The sequence below is a fragment of the Nestor notabilis genome, unplaced genomic scaffold (assembly GCF_000696875.1).
Source record: "Nestor notabilis isolate BGI_N333 unplaced genomic scaffold, ASM69687v1 scaffold31170, whole genome shotgun sequence".
Classification (NCBI taxonomy): Eukaryota; Metazoa; Chordata; class Aves; order Psittaciformes; family Psittacidae; genus Nestor; species Nestor notabilis.
Genome location: NW_009910274.1, coordinates 51,989 through 70,604, shown reverse-complemented (window position 1 = coordinate 70,604; position 18,616 = coordinate 51,989). Strand labels below are relative to the sequence as shown.

Sequence of the window (18,616 nt, the reverse complement as noted above, 5' to 3'; positions counted from 1 at the left end):
TAAGTAAATCTCTGAAATAAAATTCATAACTTGGGATGCATACAGCAGGATGCTGTGCAAGCAGAAAAACTAAGATTGGGGATTAGGCCCTAAATGTCTAATTCAGAAAGGTGTTAAAGTCAAACTTGAGACGATAGTGTATCATTAAGTTATTGAATTGCTTTAAGCTATGTTTAAACACTTGCTGAGCTGCATTCTGAATAAAAATACATGATTAATGCTCAGTTATTCAGCATTTGCTGTGCCTCCCAAAAAAATCTGTGTGTATTTTCTGTTGAGAAATTTTCTATGTGATATTTTATAATGTGTAAGATATCTGAAAATATTTGAAAATATTTTCCTTCAATCAGCAGACACCAAATCAGATGCAAACAGAATCTTTATATTCATGTCCCAGCACGGTGTCACCGGTGCCATTAAATAGTCTGACCAGTGCTCCAAGGTTTGGAACAGTTACTCCAAATCGCGTCTTTGTAGGAGGAATTGATTTTAAGGTAAATTTTCCTATTTTTTTTTTTCTACTAAATGATAATATATAACTGTATAAAAATCAACAGGGACAAAAAAATGTGGGGTACAATCATGTGTTTGTTTAGGTGGTAAGGTGCCCTTCACTGTAATGTTCAAATGGACAGTAGAGAACAAAGCACTAAGCCTTGATTTAAGTGATAGTACTATAAAGTTGTCTCTTTGTACACCTGGCTGTTACAAGCTTTTGACATACTCATTCTTCAGAATTTGTTCTTTTTCAAAGAAGATGTCTTTTGTCATCAGCAGAGTTTCTGGTAGAAAAGAACGTAGAAGGATTTTTATTATGTGTAACACTTGGTGTAATATAATAAACTGTGAACACAATGTTAAAGATGGCAAACAGAACAAATGGCAGTAGCTTCAGTTCCTCTAGCACTTTTCTTCCAGTTCATACAAAGAAGGAGCTACAGTGCATGTATTCCTCAGTTACCATAGTAATTTTCTTAAAAGCAAGTGTTTGTTTTAAAACAAATATTAAATGTTCTCTGAGCAATTTACAGTAGTGATATGGATTCTTAGGGTGCTCGTGCCTTCACATATGCCCTAAAATCTCAAACAGCAGTGAATATTGAGCCATTCTTACGTTGTTCAGTCACTTTCAATGTTTGTGACAAGATAACGTACCAGATCTTTATACCAGCTACTCATTTTTGATTTCTTACCACTTCAGATTAGGAGATAAGTCATTGCCTTTTGCAAAACATCCTTGGTCTGCTTAGCGGTTTCTTTGTTCCACCAAGAGTATCTTCTCTGTCTTAATCATCTTAGGCTGAGGACCTTTAGAGTGGTGACTCAGATGAAGAGGAGGAAGAATGACAATTTTGCATAATAAACATAAGAAGTTCCAGGATCTTCTGGCTCATTTGGCTGAGATAATTCAAATAGAGGCGTTCGTAATTCGGGAGATGTGCAAGGTCTTCAGTATATTTGGGCATTGGTGAAGAGGCACAGTAGCTTTTTGCATTAGTAGTAAGCAAATTACTAGAGCTGTAAAAAGACTTGTCTCGCTTTGCGCTTTCTTGACAGTAGTTTCAAAGCTTAAAACACTTTTCTTTGTTCTTTCAATTCTTTTTTGTTAATTGTTATATTGTTCATTTAAAGGGTCTCAACTTCATGGTTCGTTTGCTATACGTCAAAATCTATTATGAATCTTAATTTCAACAACAAGAATTAAGTGTGTTTGTAAACATAAAGATGGATTTCATTGGGAGAAGAAACAGAAGGGATGAAACCACTGTTGACATTTTGGCACCTCTGCCAATTTCTATGACTTAATACCAAGTAGAGTCTTAAATTTCTATTCAAATCATAGAATATATATGTCAGTCTTGGATTGGTTTCTGATGGGAATCTTATTGCAAAAAGCATGGGGGGTTGGAGTATTTTTATCCCAAAAGTCTTAAGTTAGCTGCAGGGGTGGTGGTGGTAGAAAAGCTACTTTTTTATTTTTGTGAAAAAGGGAGGCACTTAATACAAGATTATTTGCTTTCCAGCAAGCTCTTGCATCCTTTTACCAGTTGGTCTGTCACCTTAGCAATGATTGCTTTTTACAAGAGGAAACATCTGGACTTCAGAATTTAGAGAAATAATTCAGTAAGACAGGTTACAGTTGGGTACATTTTCATCTTGGTCTGAAGGGCCTTTGTTCTGTCATGGGCAGGAAAAGACAAGTCCTGAATGTGTTTCTGTCAAGCTTCTAGATACAGTGTTTGTCCACGTACTTGCTAATTTTCACTGTGAATCTTAGAACAGTGTTTCCTTCTTACTCCCCTTTAATCCACTGCTCTGCAGATAAACCTTTGGCTTTCCAAGTTTATGGTTTTGTGTAGCCATCCCTCATGTCCTTGCATTATTGAATGACACTTTCAGCACTGATCAGTCTTAAAGGCTCTTTGGTTGTTTCTTGGCCTGGTTTAGCCTTCAACTCTTTTGTCATAGGCTTCTTTGCTCAGCTTTGTGAAACAGCCGTGTAACATGGAGCATAAAGGAAACAATCTCCCAGAAATGGGATATTTAAGCTACAGGCCTTTCATTTCTAAGCAGATAATGTTTTGGTGTTCATTGGAGAAAATTTTAAGGGAAAGGAAAATCTTCACTATGAGTCTTTTGTACACTGTACATGCTTTGTAATGTGCTTTGTACATGGTAATGTGCAAACACTACATACAGCGTATGCTACACAATTGGTCTATAGAAACTATCAGTTGTTCGCCTGAATCAGTTTTCCTGTGTACACAGGCTTTCATCTTTCTGCTTAGATGCAAAGTGTGGTCATCTATTCAAGAGAATGGTTCTGGACTCCAGAATTCTTTTGACCTGTTCATGGTGAATAGTTTCTCAAACAACAGCTTCCGAGGAGAAGACACAATTACTGAGCCTTAATAAAACCTTGAAGTGTTTCACACCTGCTCAGTGCACTTTTATCTGTTGTTACTCCTCACACTTTCAGAGTGACTGGGTATTTTCTAGTGTTTAAGTGCCTGAATGCTTGGATTAATTGGGAAGATAAACTAGTGTTCTACCATCATTGTTCTCCACTGGACCTGGGGGTTGTAGCAAGCAAACTGCATTATATCTTTTTGTAAAATGTGTCTGGAGTGTAGAATTCTTCAAAAAGATCAATAACTTCATATTCTTTCCAGTTATGAAAGTTGTTCAAATTAGGTTTTGTTTCTATTAAGTTCTTCTTGTTTCTCAAACTTGGATGAGGCAGCTAAGCCTTTGATATCCAGGAGAAGATATATAAAACTGTATACACATAGTTAAAAACAATAAAAGTCAGTCAGTTAAAGGTAAAATAGTACTTCTGATATAATTCTTTATGGCAAAGTATAGATGAGTGTGGAAATTGGTTGAAGCAGGTAGGCATCTATGCATATAAGTGTACTTCTTCAAGCATTAGGTATAGTACTAAGGACCATGTAGAACAAAACTTTAACATCTGAAATGTGATGTTTATGGCACTATATTTGATATATGCTTACATAGTAAAAGAAAACTGATTCATAGAAGGCACATGAGTGTTCACATAGCTTTTACATTAGGAACTTGTCTTAGTCCATGCGTACTCAGAAGAGAACAGTTTCCTCTATGTGGATTAGGCCATTCTCCATTAAAAAGACCTCTGTTTTCTTAATTTATAATGGGCAGTTTCTCTGGTGTGCGTATACATACCTGTGAAGTCTTATTAAATGTACTGTTGAAAGAGGGATTATAGTATATTAGATGAATTTGACCATTAAGTCGCTGTGGTTTAGTGGGGATATTTTTCATACATAACCTATGCATATCCTTTCTGGAAGCCTACATACTCTGCTGTTCCGGAGTTTGAAAACATTGCAGTGATGTTTTGTATTGTAAACAGCACTCTAGAATGTAATTTACAGAAACTAAAATTCACATCTCGTAAACCTGCTTCAGTGGTCTTGCCTGTAAAAGTTGTTACGTAAATCCACTAAAAGAGGAGCTTTAATATTTTAATGGCTTTATAGCATTGTTGCTGCACATAAAAAAAAAAAAGGCAGTAATTAAATAGGAGCTGTGAAGGCTCATACATGCTCATTCTTCTCTCTTCCTGTTCAGAGTTATCATTAGTCTGTCACAAGCTTTATCCAAATTATATCCATTAGAAGTCTTATAGTAAATAATCATTGAATAAAACAATATGCTAACCAACTTCTTTTTTTTTCCCCTTCCTGATTTACTCTGCTAGACTAATGAAAATGATCTGAGGAAGTTTTTTGCTCAGTATGGCAGTGTGAAAGAAGTGAAGATAGTAAATGACAGAGCTGGAGTATCAAAGGGGTTGGTATTATAGAATAAGTATGTTGTGGGAACTGAAAGTATAACAGAAAGCTGACTGACTGTAGTAAATTTGATTATGAATTTCATAGTGCAGAACATTATTAGTTCTGTCATTGATGTTCCCAGTTAATCCAGGTATGGAAAAATGTGTTCTTGCCCTTTAACATCTACATATATGTGTCTTTGTAGTTTGCATAACTGTAATACTCTATACTTAATGTTATTATAAGATGAAGGTGTGTGCAATTAGGACAAAACCAGTAGTCCTTTTAGGGTTTTCTTATGACAAGATTTTAAATAGATAATCATAAAATGGTAATTTAGTTATTAATCATATATATTTATGCTACTGAAAGCCAGTGTGGAAAGGAGCCGAAGAATGGAGGAAGAGGAAAGGTACATCTGATTATGCTGGAGTGCATGGCAATAACATGAGATTTTGTGTGAAGATTTATGGAACGAGAACATAGGGGAGAAACTGACAATGAATTGTGATTGCAAAAAAGGGGACTAAGACTGGAAGTCAACAATAAGAGAAATGCTAAAGAGCAGATCTGGAGAAAGATTTAAGACTAGATAGTAAGGTTATTGCTAGAACCCAAGTAATACAATGGTAAAGGAAGTAAGATGAGGAACTGTACTGCCACAGAAGAGTGGAAAGGTGGCTGAAGCAGAAAGGAATGTCCATGAGTATTTGTACTTGTACAGTTCACTTAGGTCAGTTCTCTTCTGAGCAGTAAGCCTTTGGTTTCTGAATCTCATCATTTAATACTGTCATAATACATATCAGCAAATTACATGCTGAGCCGTCAGTCTTAGCATAGAGTGCTATACCTACATGGCATGTCGGACTTGGTTCTGCTCTTGGGCCTGTTACCAAGCCTCTTACCCTTTTACTAAATTCCAAGAAATACCTGAGACTTGCAGTACATGTGTCCATATAATACAATAACCGAGAATATCCAATTATTGCAGTCGTGATTGCTAGCATATGTCTCACAGAAAATATGTTGGAAAATAATTAATTTCAATGGTGTTGGTATGTCTGTTGAAATCCAAGCAATCCATTGCTTATTGACAGGTGGTTTAAGAAACTTACAGGGTTTTGTGACTGATCGTGTCTGTTAGTTTATTGTCCAGTTGGCACATAGAATGAAAAGTCTGTGTAGGTAAAGTCCCAAACTAAGAAAATAGTTTCTGTGTTCTTTGGACTTGGAAATGCTTACAAATTTGTTTAAAGAAGACAATACAGGAAAAGCTCACAGATTTAAGTCTAGCTGGTCAGAGTCTTACTGGACTCTGTACTCAAATAAGCATTCTTGAACGTATGTGTTGTGTTGCAGACCGGAATTAAAAGATGAGAGATTTTTGCACAAGGCACATTCAGTGGCCTGTGTTTGTGGGAATGAATTGAAGGGGTTTAGTACAGCAGGAGTTTGTGTAGAAAGCCAGTTTGATTTCTTGCAGTAGTTAGAAGAGATAGGGTGAAAAACATACTGTGTTACAAAGTATGAGAATACCACAGAACTCTTGCTTAATACCAGTCATATCAAGAATGACAAGAATAAATCACAGATAAACACTATCTCTGCATTGCTGCCTGTTCTGAGAACTCAGTATAGTGGGTAGTGCTTGTAAAAGTAAGGAACATTCACAGTTATCACTGAAGTAGGTGGGAGCTTTGCTGTGAAGTACAGTATAGAAGAAAAATAACATCCCAAGTGTCTTATCTTGGGCACCCAAAGTGAGTGAGGGCAAGCTTCAGATCAAAATCTTTGTTTAGTAGAAGTGAAGGAACTAAAGACATATGCTGAGTAACAAGTACAATCCAGAGAGAGGTTTGTGTAGCTTTCCACAGGGGCTACTCATTCACTTGTACTATATATCAAGTAATAATACATAGTGTACGTAAAAAAAACCAAAACAAACAAACAAAAAAAACAAAAAAAAACCCAAAAAAAAAAACCACCCCAAAAGCTAACTTCAGAGGCTTAGCTTTTGTAATTTTTATTTAGGTATGGCTTCATTACTTTTGAAACCCAAGAAGATGCACAGAAGATTTTACAAGAGGTAAGTGATAGTCCCCATTATGATTATCTCTTAAATTAAATACTTCATTTCATATTGGACACTAAGTAGCTCTTGTTGTCTGGTCCTCTTTTGTTTGCCAGCTTGCATTTGAAGATCTGTTAAGTCTGGTCTGCATGGTTAAGAAGGTGGCTTAGAGAGACCTAATACAAGATTTAGACTGAGATCTTCTAAAACTAGGGAAGGTTGCTGCCAGTTCATAGTACAGCTCTTGACTTTGACATATAATGTTTACTTCCCTACTCTATATGTAGTCTGTTGTACATATAGAGCCATAAAGACTCTGTCCTTCACAATTGCTTCCATTTGCTTTACTAGAAAACCAGTTGCTGTCAAAATTTTGTTAGGTGTTGGGAAAATAACTGCTGTCTTTTGTGCAGACATGTTTGGTTGTCAGAGGTGACATAACTCCCTAGTGGTAAAACTAAAAGATTCTGCTGAGAATCATGGGTACCAGTTGTTAGTCAGGAGGCTCTGTGAGGAGTAAGTAATTCTTGAAATTACTAATGATTAATTTTGTGTATGTGAACTCTTAAAGTTAGGATAGAAAAGGAATTAGTATAGCTTTGGGGGTTTTTGAGGTGCACTTTAAATAAAAAAAAAAAAAGCAGGGGAAGGTGAAACCTACTGAGTGACTTGTGTACGTTAGATTTTTGTTTCTGTATGTCCAGGTATGTGTAGAAAACAATGTCGTCTTTCTTTAATTCTAGGCTAAAAAACTTAATTATAGAGATAAGAAACTGAATATTGGTCCAGCCATCAGAAAACAACAAATACGGAGTCCTCGTATGTATTTTTACTTGCATTTTAGACTGAACACTTAAAGGAGTACTGATAAGTTTTCTTTGTCAGATTACTTCTTTATCTTGAGCAAGTAAGCTGTTAAGATGTTCTTCTGGGGGAGACAGAAGAAGTTCTTTCTTCTAGAGAAGATGCCCTCTCCTTCTGCCAGAAGCAGTTTTATTTCTGTAATAAACAACTGCAAATGTAGGATATGAATCAACAACTTTTAAGAGAAGTTCCATTAGGCTTTGGCATACCAGGGCATGTTGTTCTGTTACTCCACGCTAAGGACTGCGTGTCAGAGCTGTAAAACACATTCCTTTTAAAAAGTGCAGCAGGGAATGAAGTGTACTTTTGTAACTTTCCTATGGTAAAAAAAAAAAAAACCACCCCACACTTCTGCTCATCTACATGGGGATCTGTCCCTTTATTTGAATAATGCTGGCTGCCAGTAGCTGTTAGAGGGCTTTATGGATGGAACTCTGCTTTGGGATCAGCCTGTGGTGTCTTACAGCCTCCACCATAGTGGCAGCATTGCTGAGAAGTATCCCTGTTGCTGATTCCAGTTTTTACTATTGCTGGGCCGTGCGCCATCACAGAAACACAGTATGTGCGCTGAGAGAGCAGGCAGCACCTTGTAGTGAAATAATGCTGTTATTTTTAGTGCTTGGATCCTGTTCCAGCTAATTATGAGCATGTGGAGGTTACCAGTTAAAATCTACAATGTGAAGTTACCTTTGGACATTTGAAGGTTAAAAAAATACATGTGTCTTTCGTTAGTCATTTATATGCATGTCATCTTTTGCACCCCTTTTCCATCTACCTCTGGAGACATCCTGTGACCATCTGCTTTGATGATTTTGTGTTTGAGAGGGAAGTGAGATGGCACCATGCACACTGCTCCATGTTCTTTCTTTCAGGTGTTTTGCTTCTCTAGAGATAAAAAGTGACCTTTTTTTTTTTTTTTTTTTTTTTTTATGGCCTACAAATCTAAAAATATAATTCTGGTAAGTAAACTTTAAAATACTAATTTCAGGTTCTACTGTAATACCAGAAGCTGCTACAATGTACTTAACTACATCAAGTGGATATCCTTACATATACCATAATGGAGTGGCTTATTTTCATACATCTGAAGTTGCTTCTGTTCAGCAGCCATGGCCAGTAAGTCATTTATTTTTGTATATATGTTTTTCTGTGGACCAGGATGAGTGCAGTGTTTTCGAGTCCCTCCTGCTTCCAGTTCCTTAGGCTATGCCTGTGTTTGATGCTTAAATGGCTTTCTTGTATTAGTCTGTTTATTTTATGTTTTTAAGTATTAAGTTTATTGTTCTTCTGCAATGAACTTCTGCTTTGATGTGACCTATACGACAGGGTAGTTCAGAATCAGTGGGCCCTACTGCAGGGGAAGTTTTATTTTACTAAGGAGTTTCTGGTGCTTACGACCTTTGGCTCCATTTATTATTCCTCCATGGGTGCAAACAGTTACACTGAGGATGAAAAGAGAAGAAAGCAAGAATGAAATTGGGCTATTTTATAGTCATTCACATACTCTTTTTCAAGAATACTGCTTGGTTTAGGAGGAAGATAATTTGATAGGTTTATTGTTTGCCTTTGGTAGGCTAGGGGACCTTAGGCAGTATTTCTTGGGATATGCAGGAAGGAGCTGTCTATCACTTGTGTTTTGACATGTTCGCTTTGATTGGTTGCTTGTGGTTGTTTTTTGTTTTTGTTTGTTTTTTTGTTTTTTTACAAGAGGGAAAGATTGCAAGACTGATGGGGTCTGAGTAAGGCACAGAACCTTCAGAGGGGGTGCGTCCTTATGAATTTCTGTAAAAGCAGCATTCACAGACATATCTTAGTGGAAAATCCCATCGTACTGGGGGGAAAAACTCAGTGGAAGAATTAGTAATGAATAAAAACAAATTTCCCAAAATTTCCGAACAAATAGCACTGAATCTTTCCAATTACAAATTGCACACACTAGGCTTAACTAGTTAGAACTAGAGGTTCACAGTGCTGTGTTGTCCTCTATCATGGCTATACCTTTCTGCCCCCCTTTCTTTCACTGGTGTTTCTCTGAACCTAAACTAGGCCCAGTTTCTAGCTGGTTTAGCTCCTTATGCTGGCTCACTGTCAAACGGGATGAATGCTGAGGCTGGCGTGAGGTGGGGAATGGAAAAGGGAAGATTGGGTTGGGGCTGTGGAGAGGGTGGAAAAACATCAGTGATAACTTAAATTGCTTTAAGTATGTACAAAAAGTGTCTATAGTCAAGTTAGTGGATATCCTCAGCATCTCTGGGTGGTGGTGGCCTAATGCTTTCTGGAAAGAACTAAGTAAATATGCCAAAGATTGCTGTTTCATCTTTAATGTAGGCCCTTAGAAACAGTGGTTTTGAAGAATCTAAGTGTAAGTTAAATCCATTTTCAAAAGGAAGGGGAGATGGTTCAGCATTATAATACTCCAGAACTGTTCTTAATAGGAGTGGTAATTCATTAAATTGCTTCATTAAGACTTGCAACTTCTTTCTTTTCAAGTCGCGCTCCGTTTCCTCTTCACCTGTGATGGTGGCTCAACCAGTTTATCAGTCTCCTACATACCATTATCAGGTATCTGTTTGAAAAATGGTTTCTAACCATCAATATTCCTTCCAGCCACGCAGCTTTATTTGCAGCACTGTCTCCACTCTGTTTATTCTTAGGAAATAAAAAGATTGTTCAAAATAGTCATATAAAAGAGATTTTAATTTCACTGAAGATCTCTTAACTAGATTACAATTTATTCTGCCTAGGTAACTATAAGGAAATGTAATAAATTACAATTTTCTTTGGTGTTGTATTGGTACTGGGTTAGTACAATCCTTAATTTTTATAATCTAAGTCAAACTCCTGCTCAAAGCAGGGCTCATTGGATCAAGGTGAATTTTAAATATATACAGTGGTCATGTTTGCACAATTTTTGTGGTCAGCCTCTTCCAATACTTCATACTTCTCATAGTAAGAGTCTTTTCTTTTTAACTACTTAAAATGTTCAATGTTCCAACATGTGTCCATTGACTCTTGTGCTCCGAACACCACTGATGAGCATCTGGCTCAGTATTTATGCTGTAGGTAGTTGTAGCCAGCAGTAATTATCCCCTCCCACCTTCATCCTTCCCAAGGCTGAACAAACCCAATTCTCTCAGCATCCAAATACATCTGTTCTCCAGTTCTCTAGCCATCTTGGTGGCCCAATACTGGATTTATGCAGTATGTCCATGTTTTTAATGTGTATTCTGTATCTTCTGGTTTTCTTTTAAGGCGTGTTTCTTAAGATGCTTCAGTATTTTAGAAGTTAATGAAATGCCAGAGTCAGGCTGAGTGGATGTATATGAAACCAAGTTCCTGAATTATTTGGGGGCATAATGAAAATCGTATTTCTTTTAATGAAGTACTGATTTATAGATTAAAGATGGTTTTGATTCTAGTATGTTGGGAGTTACAATAGGTGTATGCATTTGTTCTTAATCACATAAGTAATACTGGTTTTGTTTGGGTTTAGGCACCAGCACAGTGTGTTCCAAGTCAGTGGCAGTGGTCTGTTCCACAGGTAAGTACAGTTGCAGTATTTTGACATTAGTTTGCATCTAGTTTAAAAGTCTCGTGCACTTAGAGTGAACTTTACCACTATTCACAACATTTAAATGTTATAAAAACCTGAAGTAACATTTTATTAAAATAGCATTTATTGAAATATTGGCTACAAATCTGATATAAAGAAAGCATCTTCCCCTCCTTTCTCCCTCTGGCAAAAAGTCTGTATGAAATTATCATGGCAGGGGGGTTGGAACTAGATGATCTTAAGGTCCTTTCCAACCCTAACTATTCTATGATTTTAAGTTGTCAGAAGCAGGTACAAACTGCCATATTTTGCCTGATAGGAGAAACGGGTATCAACTAGCTCAATAACTGATCTAACTGTGATGTTTCATTGGAGTATTGCTAACAGAAGCATGTAGACGCACAAGTATGGTGAAACTAGACCTAGACCCTTGAGATACAAGGAAGAACTGGAAATTGCTAACCTGGTAATTTTGGGGGGAGACGATTGGTTTTGTGATCTCTGTAGCAGAGGAGCTTAATATGGAAATCTTGACACTCAAGGAAATTCAGGAAACTGAAAGAGAGGACCAAGTCCCTTAAGCTTGATCTGTTCCAAAGCATCCTCATTATTTTAGTAGCAGGCAGCCTTGTCCAGTTAGGGCCAGGCCACCTCTATTAATGGATGTCATCTGCTGCTTTGAAATCTGGGTGCTGAATTACAGAAATACTGTGAGGTTTATTTTAAAACAAAATACTTGCTCTTCAAATGTAACATTTTTGCAAGATAAAATTGAACTGTTATGTTTCTGTGGTCTTGAGAGTAAGGGTCAATTTTATATATTTTAGGTTTTCTCTAACAATACTCCCCAAAACATAAATAAAATCTGAAAAAATGTATGAAAGTTAAAGGACATTTTTGTTTTATCCCACCAACTTCGTCCTCACTTGGTCTCTCTAGGTTATCAAAGAACAATTTAACACTTTATTTTACTGTTTTCTTTGCTACATATAAATAAAGAAAAAGCTTTAAAAGAATCTTTGGTGTTCATAGTGCATAAATCATATAATTTATGAAAGTAATGTGGTTTATTTCAGTCTTCTGTCTCTTCACCTTCATTCTTGTATGTGCAACCATCCGAAGTCATTTATCAGCCAATAGGGATCACCCAGGAAGGTGGATGTGTACCTCCACCTCTCCTTGTGGAAGCTGCAGCTCCAGAGGTATTTCTATAAAAACTTTACTTACAGTTGAAGCTTTTATCTGCAGTTGAAAAACAATCTTTTAGTTGAAGCACAGGTAATTCAGAGCACTTGACATCAACTGTTGCCTGTACTTACCCCAGTGTTAATGCTGCTGCTGTTAAATCATCTCAGTTGTCCTCAAGAATATCTCTTCCAGTTTTCTAAGAGGATGCTTTGATTTGAAATATTATAGAAGGGTTACAAGTGTATGATAGACAGCAGTGTTAAAGACTAGTCAATTTGTTTTGGTCTGTTTTGAAAATAGCGAGTACAATGGGACTCAGGCTCTTCAGAATGCTGTATTAGTCTACCCAAGCCATAAGCATTTCCTGAATTAATTCTTTTTCTCTGTGAGTAGAAGCTCAGTTCTAAATACTCTGAAGATCAGAATAAACGAAGTAGTTGAATGGCTAAATATTTTTTCTATATCAATAGCATTTCTAATGTTACTTAAGAGATATTCAATGTACAATACGGCTTTATTATCTTTAGAATTGGATATTAAAAATTACAGTAAATAATTGGCTACAGAAAAACTTAATTTAAAATTTTAAGTGTATTATGGTTGGTACTTTTCCTCTTTGATAATTCATTTCTCATTAACAGGGATGTCAAAATAAATGATAAATTAGGACAGTAATCAAGTATTGTTACAAAAGTTGAAGAGTAGTTTATTGCTACAAGAGAAGTTCCAAAATTGGTATTTCAAACATCTTAAGTGGGAAATCCTGATATACTTTAATTCAATTTCCCTATAAAGGTATTGAATGAATAATACAAGACTTTGGTTGTTGGAGTTGTTCTTTTTTGTTGTTTAAGTGCATATAACTTCGTGTTTATATAATCATAAATCTTATTATCAGTGCTATTATTTTACCTTTTGTATTTCATAAATCAGATATAAACTTACACAGAAATTTTGCAATCTATAAGCACTAAGGAAATGCATCAAGTTGGTTAAGGAATATTTGGATGTAACACGCTCTCAGTTCACTGGTGTATATTTTGTTGATGTTAAAGAAGTAGTATGTGGACATTCAGAAGATGGTGTAAAATTCAAAGAAAAGCCTGTGTAGTATTTGTGTGTAAATGTCTTGTAACTGTGATAATGCTGGGAGTTACATTTGAATGTGCTAATCTATACACTTAAACCCTGCTCCAGTCAGAGCTAAGTAAAATGGATTTATAGTAGAGAAGTATGCTACATCTGTCAAAGAAAGGAATTTTTGGCACTGCTCTAGATAAACTGATTTTACTAAACTTTAGTACAGTGGGGAAAATAGATTTTTATTTTTTTTTTAAATACTGAAATTTTATTTTTTCACAAGTCAGTACTTTAAACATAGCCACAGTTTGAAGTTTTAAGGAATCTAAAGTCATGTGAGAAGCTTGTAAAAACATAGAATTGTAAAACAAGTTTTTCTGCCTTTTTTTAATTTATTTTCTGTAATACCAGGTGTATTCTGATCATGGAGTTCAAGCACAGCATCACCAGCCTATTGCCCAGAATGCCATAGCCATGCCTGCACCTGTGAGTATCAAAGAAAGATAGTTAAAGCTGTCCCCTTTCTTGAAGGGGGACAGTAAAAGAAGAGGGGAAGGGATGAAAAAGTCTTTTATTAATGAATTAGTAAGGAAAACAGAAATGTTGCAAAGAACCAGATTTTTCTTCACTTGAGGCTTTGTTACAGAGCACATGGGTATTGTTTTGGAACTATTTGGAGAAACTAAAACCAAAGCAAATGTGTCTAGTTATTTCACAACTGGAGGTACAAAGAAAACTGTGAATGACAAATACATTTTGAGAGAAAACAGTGAACCTCGCTCAGTTCTTCAAAATGTTGGTTGCAAATCCTTGTCTCTGGATCTTGGGAAGTTGAATTCATTACTTGCAGCTTTACATAAGCACCTCGTGTTGTGGAGAGGTGGGATTTTGGATCATGGAGCATGAAAAATTATGCCAGTTGGCTGCCTGTTGGTGTTTTTCTGTGCAGTTCTGATTCTTGAATGGCCATTCTAAAATGCTATTCTTCCATGTCACTTGGTGCAAGTTGTTGGGGATTTTTGGGTCTCAGTTTAAGGTCCTTTGGTGTTAACTCAATCAGTAAGGTTGTTAACACAACATATGAAATAATATCTAAACTACATTTAGCCTAGATTTGCTTGATAACAAAGGACTGAAGGTGTCAGTAGTTTTACTTGATATTGCAGCACTTAGTCTTCTGTGAAAGACGCTTATTCAGCTACAAGTGGCAGACCGGATATGAAAGAATCAAAGCTGTGTTACAGGCTTTTTAATGTATTTTTTTAAATGTTTTTACATTTAAGAGAAGAGCATTTTTTTTCCTGTTGTGTAACAATATCTACTAAATATTTCCAGTAGAGGGGGCTGTAACATTAAGTGTTGTCTTGGAATAAAATGCAAGTACTCTAATAAAAAAAAAAGCTGAGTATGAATTTGAGATATTCATATGTGATTCATATTTTTAAGGAATACTTAAAAGGCAGTTGGTGTAACACAGTGATCATAATATCCAGTTTATATTCTGTTTTCTAACAGTGTATGAAAACACTTTAAAAAAAAAAAGCAAGCAATAGTAATTTGGGAATGAAAAATGAGTGCATACTTACTGAATCAGAGGAAGAAGCTTTTTCACCTTGAAACTTGACTTTTGTTATCTTTCCTAGGGCCAAGGCTATACGAACAAGATAGCAGGAAGTAAGTTACAAGATAGATTTAGAGCACAACAGCTCTTCCTCTTCTACAGTAATTGCCATAGTACCATGCTTTTCATTATAGCAAAGGCAAAGTAGTTTACCCTCTGATAAGTGATAATGTGTTAAATTACATGCATATGTGCATGCATGGTCAAAGCATTTTTGGTTACTGTGGCATAGGAAATGAGCTGCAAATTCACTCTTACTTATCTCCTGATATAGTATTTTCTATGTTTATTCATAGCTTTAGAAATGATTTCACATACAGCCAAAGCTGGCATAACCCAGCATTTCATTCCCTTTTCCTCACCACCCATTTCCTTGTGGTGGTAGAGGTTTTTGTGAGGCACTATGGTATACCAGTCAGGGAACTGAGGTAGTTAAAGGTGAAGTCCTACTCCCCCAACCCAAAAAGGGCTAACTTATGCTTGGATCAGTTCCTCAGACAGGTTTGTTAAGCAACTGCATGAACTCTTGTACCTGTACAAGACATTTGGGATAGGATAGAGGAAGTAAGACTTATTTTAGCAGTGCAGATATAAACTTGATGAAACTGAGCATGAAACTGCTGATCCTGTCTATTCCTTCACTGTATTTCTTGCTCATTCTTACCCATTTTCTCAAAGTCTTGTTACCTGTAATTGAAACTCTGGTCTGTTCAGGTCTCAAGTAGATCGACAGGTACGGTTAAACCCTTAAAATTGTCAGATTTTGGCAAGTCTTTTATTAATTACAAGATGATGCCAAATTGGTTTTGACAGGTTTTAGTTTTTAGTTAGTTAGCTTTGTTTAGTACTAACTAGTAGTTCTGGAATGTAATTCATTCTTTTCAAATTTCACCTTACCTTTTCACATACCCACTCAAAGTTTTGCATATATCCCATATATAACAAATATGATCAGCTTGCATGGTGTCTATAACTGTATCTGAGCACTCAACAATGGTTGGGGAAAAAAATAAGGAGCAAATGTTGACAGCAGCCTGCCATGTATTAACAACTGGTTGGGTCATTACCACCTGCTCCACAGCTTCATAAAAATGCTGACTGTAGTCTAGTTAAAATAGCCCAGCAAATGTGTCTGCTGCTTGAAAATTGCCAAGTAGTGGCCATGTGAGAGAGAGCAGAAGCCTAAAGTAATGACCTTGCCTTGAAGGTAATCTGCTAACTGCCTCCACTGCATTAGGAATTGTGTTAGGAATAAATGTACGCTTTATACTGGGAGCTCTAAGTCATGAGGAGAGCAGGGTGGGTACAGCCAGTATCTAGATACTGTGGGCAGTTGTAGACTTCTTACAGGTTTCAAATGCAGCTTAAAACAGCATACATTACAGTCGTATTTTAATGAAGTCACAAGGTTAGGCAAACAAAATGGATGAAATCCTTGTTGAAGAAGAAAATCACAAATTTGTAAGCTTGTTCCATTGCTGTTGTGGGTATATAAAAAGAGAACTCAGTTCACTAATGGTGTAAGCCATGTAGCAGTTAACAAAGGAGGCTTCAGTTCTGGCAATTCCCTAATTTATTTTTCATTCTCTATTCTACCACTTAAATAGCTTTTTGTTGATGTGACTTTTAGTACAAAATCTTGTAATAGCCTTAAACAAAAAATGGAAAACACTTTCCCAAATTCCAACTGTAGTTTATTTTTTAGATCCAAATTTGGTATTTCAGATCAGGTTTGAATAAAAAATACTAATCCCCTCCCCTTGCTCATGTGTTTGCTGATGATCCCATGTATTTACTTGAAGATGTTTTCTTCTGGGGATTATAGTGTGTTTTGTTCATGAGTTTGTGGAAGTGATTTCATCTTCACATCTGTACAAATGGGTAAGGTTGACATTTGTTTTTAAAGGCTACCAGGTGACACTTGTTTTTTTTTTTTAGGAAGCATGGTGGGAGGGATTCATCTCTACTGGTTCTCATGCAGTGTTTCAGATTCTAAATCATCCTCTAATTTGGAGCTTAATGTTTGAGTGCTCCTAGAGGACATATATGAGATTCTGTTCAGTAGCAAGATCTGTGTAGTCTACAGTAACAGCAGAAACTTAAGGGAAGATTGAAATTCATGTGCTCTGGTTTCAGATCTGGGAGAAATACCTGTGAGTTCAATTTTTGTTTTGCTGGTTATCTTGAGTTCTGAGGCACTGGCCTAGTAAATGATTATTGGATAGTGTGTGTGTGTGTGAGGGAGACCCATGAGCAACACAAACCTGGGGAGCTGAGTGATACAATTGCAATCTACATAAACTGAACAAAGGTGTAAAAGATCCTGGCACATAGAGGTGGGGAGGGTTTGTTGATTTGTCTTATGCTTTTTGGGTCTTTCTACTGTTCTGTCATCTTTTCCAGGTGCAGTATACATGTCAGGGGTGGGCATGAGTCTAGTCTGTCTGAGTTTTTTGCTCTTTCCATGGTCTGTGTCCAACAGTATGTTTTGGCTGTATAATATACTTAAATATACATGTGTTTATACGTGTTTGTATATATACATATGCATCTATATATGTAAATTGTCTTCTATAAGAGGAAGTCTTGGTGTAATCATTTTGGGAAGAGCATAGTAACTTTACACTAGCACTTGTGCAGTAACTAATGTGTTATTGTATGGTACCCCATCTGGAACAAAAAAAGTTAAACCTTACAAATATTTTCTGTATAGGTAAGTATTTTTTTCATTTATACATGCAGTGAAAGTGAGAGAGAGAAGAAACCCTTTGTTTAAAGTTACCTTAGTCTCAGAAACATGAATCTAAATTTCTAGGTTGGAGCTAGATGATCTTGAGGTCCTTTCAACCCCAACCATTCTGTGATTCTATGATATATTTTAACAAGAGTCTTGTCATCAGCTGTATCAAGGTCCATTGCCTGTAAAAACAGGTATTTTAAACACCACAAAAACCAAATTTGTTAAGTTTATATTAACATTGAAAGCTGCAGGTGGCATGCATTTTCTTGCATTGTTCCATTCGGTGTTCTCTTTACAATCTCTTTTATTCTAATAGTTTGTTCTCATTCCGTTTTAATGGGATATTTCTTTTGCTTTCTCTGATCTGTCTGTTCCCTCTCTCTTTACTTGACAGACATTATGGAGCATTCAGTATTAAGCCATTGGGGCAGCTCTCGTCTACCTGCACTGATTTTCTTGTCCAGTCCTTCCTGTGTGGCTGAGATCCATCATCAACATAGCAGCTCGCAGCTGCCTGCTGTGGAACTTGTGGTCAGTTGTTTCATTGCAGTCCTTGCTATTTGAAAATCTGGTAAATAATAGTGCAGAGTCTGCAATATTACCTATTGCTTTATACCTGTTTATACATTTCCTAATAATTCTCTGATGTAAACCAAACTTTATATAATCCATGTCATTGATTTCATCCTTGGTTTATTTCTAGTTCAACTGCCCAAGTTCCCTGTGTGTTTTGGACTGTTTTCCTTCAACAGGGAGGGAAATTTTCAGTACTTTAATGTGTGATTTGTTTGTTTGTTTGGTTTGTTTCTGAAAACTGTTTAAATTTCTTTATTCAGCTTTTTCCCCTTTTCTCCCTGTTTTGCATGGTTCACAGTGGTTTGAATTCATGAAGTTATGCTCTGGCAGGTGCTCACCATGCTTTTATTGGGGAAAAAGGTGCTGCTTTTAGTTGCTTACACTTTAAAAAACAGGATTTTAATTAAATGAAGCTAGGGAAGAATACATGCTTTGCACATGTTGTAATTTGTGTCCATTTCTTATCTGATAGCCTTTAAACAGCCCAGTAGTTCATAGCAGGGGCTTGCTATTGGTTAAGATGTGACTCACTGTCTGTGTATGTGTCTGTGTGATTTATCCCCAAATGTAGCTTTGAAAAAATATTAGAAGCTTGCTGAGGTGA

General features: G+C 36.3%; 1 protein-coding gene across 1 annotated transcript; it reads left to right on the top strand.

The window, feature by feature from the left end:
- The first annotated feature begins 365 nt into the window (after positions 1-365).
- Positions 366-17,918, top strand: BOLL (boule-like RNA-binding protein). The gene is made up of 11 exons (XM_010009294.1): positions 366-494; positions 4,244-4,335; positions 6,351-6,405; positions 7,134-7,209; positions 8,243-8,370; positions 9,745-9,816; positions 10,748-10,795; positions 11,884-12,009; positions 13,487-13,565; positions 14,719-14,749; positions 17,831-17,918. Exons 1-11 carry the CDS (start codon positions 366-368, stop codon positions 17,916-17,918), a joined length of 924 nt encoding a protein of 307 aa, XP_010007596.1.
- Positions 17,919-18,616: the final 698 nt, after the last annotated feature.